Raw genomic sequence first — 7529 nt, 5'->3', positions numbered from 1 at the left:
TGTCTCTACTAAAAATACAAAAAATTAGCCCGGCATGGTGGCGCATGCCTCTAATCCCAGCTACTCGGGAGGCTGAGGCGGAGAATTGCTTGAACCTGGGAGGCAGAGGTTGCAGTGAGCGGAGATCACACCACTGCACTTCAGCCTGGGCGACAGTGTGGGACTCTGTCTCAAAAAAAAAAAAAAAAAAAAAAAAAAATCTTTTTGGAAAAATCCACACGAAAAATAAAAACAAGAGCTGGCATCATTTTTTTTTTTGCAAAAATTAAAAAAAAAAAAATCAGAAAAACCCATTTACTGACCTCCTAGTGTTACAAAGAGGAAAAGCTGGAGCATCCCTGGTGTTTTTTCCTGGCAGGAAAATGTTAGCATTTTAATATTTGGCAAAGTGAATGTTCTGACTCTGAAAAAAACCCTTAAAGTCACCACCATTATATTTTCATTTTGCATCATATTGAGTTCTTGTATCATTTTTGTTTTTTGGTGAATTGTTGCTTTTTTTTGTCTCCTGCAGTGAAAACATTCCATGCATGTATGTTTAGGGTATCTTTCTGAAAACTTTGTTTTATTTTAGGAAATACTTTCTAGGGAAAAAAAAGGAGTGAAGACTATATATATTGGGGATCTAAAATCCAAAAACGTAACATGTTCATAATCAATAACATTTCAGAGAGTATTTTTTTAATTTTTTTGCCTAATATCAATATTTTCTTTGATTTATCACATCCCTAAAAAGGGATTCTCTACGTAGTTAATGACTTTCATCAAGTGTCCATCAGCAGATGAATGGATAAAGAAAATGTGGTACATATCCACACTAAATTCATTTGTTTAAAGGGACTATTTGTCTACTACTTGGTCTTAGTGTCAGCCATCCGTGTGTCAAGTAAGGACAGCCCTCAAAAGGCATTATTCCTAATGTATGGCACTCCCCTCTTGACATTTTAAAGCACTGCCCCAACACCCTCACTCTAGGGATCCTTAAGCCTAAAAGAAATTTCCAAGAATTCCTCCCCAGGCCCTGAGGACTCTGAGAAGCCTTGGGAAGAAAAGACACCGCTAGCGAAAGAGATTGTAATTGATAAAAGCCACAGTACCGGGCCTGAGAGATGAGGTGTTCCCAGGTTACAAAGGGCCAGGTTGCGTATGACCACTACTAGGGAGGTGCCAACTTCTAGTCCTCTGCTGTTAAAATGTGACTTTTGGGTGTAGGAAGAGGAATGAAGTTTTAGGTACAATAAAGACTAGAAGTCTTTATTTGTGGTATCTAAGCAGAAAGAACAGAAAGTGCTGGTGCATATGTTCTATGTAGGTTCAATTCAGACGTGAAGAACATTTAGTTTTGTTTATCAATATACACACAGTGAAGCAAAGGAAGCTACCTTTCACCCTCTGGTGGCCAGGCTATGCCCGTCGACACCCCCACCCCATCAGTCCTTAAGACTTATGCTTTAGGGGTGTCTCTGCAGGTGCCGCTGGTGGCGCTTCTGGGAACAGGCGCTAGGACCTTGGTTGTGGACACCGCAGCAAGACAGGAGGCCACTTAAAGCAGCTGAGGGCTCCCCCAACCCCCGCCCCTAAGCAGCTCATTAACAGGTGGAATCGCATGGCTGGTTCCTGCCCTCCCCCTGCCTCCCACCCCGCAGAAACAAATCCTTCAAACCCAGAGCATGAACTGGGCGGGGTACAGGGCCAGGCGTTCGAGGCGCCTTGCCAGAGGTCAGACCCTCGGGGAGCCTGGGCGACTGTGGGGAGTGCAGGAGACAGCGCAGCATCTGCCGTTCCCCACTCCTTTGTGCACTCAGGCACACAGTCCCTGCTCTGCCTGCTCTCGGTCTGCCCTGAGCTCGGGTCAGGTTTTATAAAGCACGTCGATCATTTCGCCAAAAGCAAGTTCAGCCACAGCAGAGGGAAGGAGGCCGCGTGCGCCTGTCCCAGAGAGCCTGCATTCGTTTAGGCGACTAATTCTGGAAGGAGTCACCAGCAGCTCCAGCCCTGACAGGGTGTGTCAAGGGACTGGAAGACTTGGTCTGGGAGTCCTCAAACCCTCTGAGCTGTTGTCTCTGCTCCCAGCTTCTTCTGCCCCTTCGGAGGGAACAAACACCACGCCCTGAGCCCCAGCCCCGCCCGGTGCGTTACCTGTTGGCTGCCAGCCGAGACGCGATGTAGCCTCCCGGAATCTGGGTGATGATGTAGCCCCAAAAGAAGGAACCGTGGATCATCCCCACGGTTTCCGGGTCCCAGTTGAATTTGGCTTTCTATGGAGGGGTAGGAGAAATAAGCGTGAAGGGAAAGAGTAGCGTCAGTGCCAAAGGCTCACTTTCAGAGGTTCACAAGCCAAAAAGCCCCCAACGCTTGGGCGCTTCATGCATTCCTTGGATAAGAGTGGCTTCATTTTCGTTTCCTAACAAAATTGCCTCTTGCAACGAAAAAACCTTGCTCATTAACAAAATGTATTGTGATTAATAGTGAGGCCATGCGCACCAGCTTTGCTCCCCGACTGCTGTCAGGCAGATCGAATCATCTAAATGGAGGAATCTAGAGGGCCCGTCTTGGAAACTCCGACTCCCCATGAAGAGATTTGTTAGCCAGATGTGGAGACGCCTGGCAGGGGTCCACTTAACGAATCCGGTCAATGCGGACTCAGTAGTGTAGTGACTTCCAACCCTGGAGACTTAAATAGGGAAATTCTGGGGAAGGAAGGTGGGGAGGTAAGGAAGGTGGGGAGCGAAGGATGAAAGATGCAGGGCTCCTGGTGGCTAAGAGAAAGAGTGTCCCCACAAATGGCGATGGATATGGGCCTGAAGGATTTGGAGTGGTCGGTGAATTGGGAGGAGTAAAGGGAGAGGGAGTCATTGCTCAGGGGTTTTGATAAATGTGGGGCAGGGGTATTTCTGAAGGTGGAGGTCTAATTCCGTCCTATTCAGCCTGGGTGACTTCCCGAGGGGAACTTCAAAGTAAACTGGGTCGCAATATTTACGTCCGAAAGGTGGGAGTGCGCTTTTCCCGCCTGAGAACTGGGGACACTTTTTCTCCTTTGATATTTTGACACCCAGCGGATTTTGCAAGGTCTCCCGGATTCCAAGAGCCTTCCCCAGTTTCTGCTCTCAACTCCTGCTTAGTCTGGTTTACGGCAGTTAGGGTTTCTAAGAAGGAAGTCCGGACCCAGGGGTTCTGTGACCTTGACGTGACCCTCCCCTCTGGGCGCGACTCCCTGCCACCCTGGGACCCTCTTACGTTGTGGCTCCTCCTGGAGGAGGTAAACCTTCCCAAAGACCCCTCAGCCGAACCTGCTGATATGAACACAGCTGAGTTTGTTTTCCAGTTTGTTTCATTTTGAATATTAAGAATGTTTTGGCGGGGACTGAATGAAGTCCTGGGAAAACTATAATTAATATGCTACACTATTCATCCAAGTAAAACAAAGACACTTCTATTTAGACTTAGTGGACATTGCTAGTCACCAACGTCTTGTATTAAGTCACAGTTCACAAAACCTGATGAGCTAGACGCTCTTTTCTACTTTGTAGATGAGGAAGGGAAGGCCCAGACAACAGAGCGAAAAGGGAACTGATAACACTACTGGGGTCCATTCTAGAACGGCAGAGTTAGAGAGGAGCTTAGGTAGCACCCAAACCTTCCTTTCAGTGGGGGAAAAACGGGGCTCAAACAGGAGATGTGGTTTTGCGAGGCCGCATGGCCGAAGGGCGGGAGCCAGGGCAGCCAGACTTTGCCCACCTCCTTGATGACCTTGCCCCCGCGGTGGATGGTGCTGTTGTTGACCATGTCCACAATGGCCACGCCCAGGTTGCAGCGGATGCCGAAGGAGATGCAAAAGCCCAGGCCGCTCATGATGGCGATAATGTAGCGGCGCGGCAGGCCGAAGCATGTGCAGTCGCACAGAGGCGCCTTCTTCTCGGGCACCTCTAGGGGCTTCCCATCCTCCGTCAGCTCGATCGTCTCCCTGGTGTCTTGCTTCTTCTCCAGCACCCTGGGCGGCAGAGCAGGGGCGAGTCAAGGACGTGGCGGCTTAGGTACCCCCGATGCTGACCCATTCCCATTTTTCAGGACCCGTCGGGGTTGGGAGGAGGGCCGTCGACCTCACCCCACCCTCGGGGATTAGGGTGGTGGGGTGACACCAAACTGCAAGACCTCCCACCCTCTCTCACATTCTGCAGGTGCCTTTGGCCGCGGCGGCGACATCGTTTCAACTTTAGCACCTTTAGGCCTAAGGTAGCGAGTCCCTGTCTTGGGATCCACCCCTGGGCGCTCTGATTCAGATACACAGGCCGCTTGGGCCTAACTTTCTTGCAGGGTCTGCAGGGTCTGCATTTTGTGAGGGCAGGGGTTACCAGAGCGTCCTCTGCACCTGAATAGGGGCCTCCCACTCCTACCCGCGCCCAGCAGGGCTTTACATTGACAACCGCGGTGTCCTCCTGCAACCCAGCACCAGAGGGCTACTCCGCTGCAGGCGGGCCCAACTTGAGAGCCTTTTCCACCCGCGCTGCCTTTTCCGTTTCTAGCAAGTTGAGGTTTTCCAGGTTGACGATGCTGGTATTCTGCCCCCCAGCCCATCCCCGGAGCTGAGCCTGGGGCACCCCCAGGACTAAGGCCTCTCTAAGCCAGTGCCTGTGCGTGAGAAGAAGGCCTGAGAGCTCTCGCCGAGAGTGTCATGCACTCTCCTTCCCCTTCATCCCGCTCCAGGGTTCTAGTTCAATGCTTACTCCCCTGTTACACTTCTTACTATTTTTTTTCCTTATTACTGGAGTTGGAGACAAAGGACTCAACAGCATATGGCCGACACCTAAGCTTCCTACTGCCAGAACATGAATAATTAATTATTCACAATCTTGCGTCATTACTATCTCTCTTACAAACACCGAAAAATGTCAAGGATCCCTTTCCCAAGACGCAAAATGCGACTCCCAGATATACAAACGTGCCCCCAAATCAACTTTTGTAAGATATTCCACATCAAAGGGGAAGATCTCACTTCAATATTTGTTTTTGCATAGTGTGTCATGAGATTTTAGCCATCAATTCTTTTTTGGCTTTGGTCCTTGGGAGAAGGGGTAAATGAAAAGGGGAACGCGGAGGAAAGGAATGGTTTTACTAAAAGCTGGCAGTGTTCTAGTCTACAACATATTTATGAAATTTCTATTAACAACAAACAAACGAAAGGAACGTACAAGATAACATCTCCGTACGTAGCCCCTTGTGATTTATACTTTCGATATTTAAACAAAGAGCCTCTCCGTTTACAATTTGCAGAAATTTTTTCCAGTCTACCATGTAATTGTTTTTCACCTGTGCCGTTTTAAATGCTATGTGCACACCCAATTGTTTTCACACACACACGGGTGAAGCAAGCGAAATTTTAAAAATTAATTTCAAATATGCATAGCTTGGAATATTGCTGTCAAGCAGTTTGAGGCCACCAGAAAAAAAATCAGGCTTCCGAATTCTATAAAAAGCACCTGGAGAATAGGTCATAAAGGTATTTGTGGCTAAGTTAATGTTTATTCTTAAAGTCTGATCATAATGTTAGAAAACATTGCAATTTATTTTTACTGGGAGAAAAAAATTCAGCCAATGTGTGTGTGTGTGTGTGTGTGTGTGTTTCTTTTCCTGTATTGGCTTCGTGTGCCCAAATATACAAAGTTGAACTCTGCGCCGGATGGCAGTTGTACTGGGAAAGAACATCCTTTTCCATGGTAGCTGTGGGACTGCAGGGCCCTTGCGGTATCTACTGCCGCATAGGTGCATAATCGTGCCTACTTGAAGCCCGCCAAACGTGAAGAGATTTGGAAAATTTGGGAGTGGTTTGATCATTTTCTTTACATTTCTCATGCATTTACAGAGACTTCAATTTTCCAAATATTAAAATTAGCGCTCCTTTGTAATTCTTTTTCCTTTTATGTCTGCTCTGTCTTCTTGATTTTGCTCTAATTATTAAGAAAAGCTGTATCCATATCACATACTTGAAATGATTTAAAGTTTTGCAAATTACAGCATAGTGTAGTGACTATAGGAGGATTCAATAATTAAATCATTTCTAGGACTTTCAAAGTAATGTTGCTTGTTATATTTATGGCTGTTCTTCCAGGCATTGACATTTCCTATGCAAGAAATAGACTCTAGGAGATGAAAATAATTAAAAATGCATATACATTGTTTCAGGCTCAGAGAAAGGAATTGCTTCAACTATCAATTATTGATATATTTTGATTCTTCTTCATTCAATACAGAAGACATATTCCACTAGGGGATTCTCTACTATGCTTTTGAAGCTGAGACCTCTCTCTTTCTCTCTCCCCAACATATATATACACACCCACATATATATATATAACATATATATTAATAATATATAAACTATTACTCTTTGGAATTTCTTGGTTAATTTTTTAGAGGGTTGTGTTTTATATTCATTTGTCTGCATGAAAGGAATTTAATTTGGTGCATCTATGAGCACCAAAAGAAACGCTGTTTGAGCAGGTGCTGGTCATTTCTTAACTGTAAAGAAGATAAATCCTGTGTAATAAAGGATAAAACTCTGCAGTCACCAAAGCAAAAATCAAACACACACGCACACACACACACACACACACACACACACACACCAGACAGGTTCATTTAGTGCAACATTCCTGCATTAATAAGCAGGTTTCCAGAGCACCCCTGCTCCAAGCAATGGGCAACAAAAAGACTTTCCGATCATATTACAATCTTTCTGAGCCACCAGGATTTACGGAAACGGCCCTGCAGATTTTTTCATGCTGAGCCCCAGGTAAGCAAAGGTTTCCTTTGTCTTACCTGTAGATCTGGCCGAGGGATTTTCCAGCAAAATTCTTTAGCCCCTCTTTTCCTGGGGCCAAAATCCTTTGTTTTACTGATTCCATTCTTGCAAAGACTGTTGTCGGTTCTTGCCAGATTTAAATAGTGATTGCTAAAAAAGGCGAGGATTGCGCATATTGTCTTAATCTCTTAAAGTAGTTGTGGGTTTTTCCTTCTCAGCAGAATGGTAGTGGCTTGCCTCCAGCAAGAGTGAGAGTGAGAGAAGGGAGGGAGAGTGAGAATGAGAATACAACAGAATAGCTGCATGCAACCCACGGGTTTCCTAATAGGAGAGTTGGTAGACACAATCAGAAAGTCTCATTGGAAGGGGAGGATCCGGTGGCAAAGGGCGCAAGCAGTACCATGGTATTTGGATAGATGCGGTTGAGTCCTTGTCCTGGAAGTCGGTCAGCTGAAAAACAATGTAAATTCCTCGTTTTGAAGACTTACTGCTCTCAAATCTGCTGGCTTTCAAACGGAGGGGACGGAATGTCACAGAACCTTTGGGTAACAACAAAGTCAAAAGAATAGTACTTTTAAAAATGGTGTCTTTGCCGTAAGGAGCAGAGCATATTCAAAACTCATGGGAGCATCTCAGGTCTCAGGTGAGCAATGCTGCTATTAGTTTTTCCTCTCTGCCCATGATCTCCTCCCATCACGCCAGCGTAACTCTGCTCTGCGGTAGAGTCAAA

At 46.2% G+C, this 7529-nt stretch overlaps 1 protein-coding gene across 1 annotated transcript in view; it reads right to left on the bottom strand.

Moving 5' to 3' along the window:
• SLC17A6 (solute carrier family 17 member 6) overlaps positions 1 to 7315 on the bottom strand; it is a 41587-nt gene extending 34272 nt beyond the window's left edge. The window contains exons 1-3 of the mRNA XM_017857902.1: positions 6817 to 7315; positions 3739 to 3991; positions 2140 to 2258 (exon numbers count right to left, since the gene is read on the bottom strand). Coding sequence (XP_017713391.1) covers positions 2140 to 2258; positions 3739 to 3991; positions 6817 to 6902 — 458 coding nt within the window. The 5' untranslated portion in view covers positions 6903 to 7315. The remainder of the gene's footprint in view (positions 1 to 2139; positions 2259 to 3738; positions 3992 to 6816) is intronic.
• Between the last annotated feature and the right edge of the window lie 214 nt (positions 7316 to 7529).

The sequence above is a fragment of the Rhinopithecus bieti genome, unplaced genomic scaffold (genome assembly GCF_001698545.2).
Source record: "Rhinopithecus bieti isolate Rb0 unplaced genomic scaffold, ASM169854v2 scaffold_2350, whole genome shotgun sequence".
In the NCBI taxonomy this organism is placed as follows: domain Eukaryota; kingdom Metazoa; phylum Chordata; class Mammalia; order Primates; family Cercopithecidae; genus Rhinopithecus; species Rhinopithecus bieti.
This window is presented reverse-complemented; position numbering and strand designations above follow the sequence as displayed.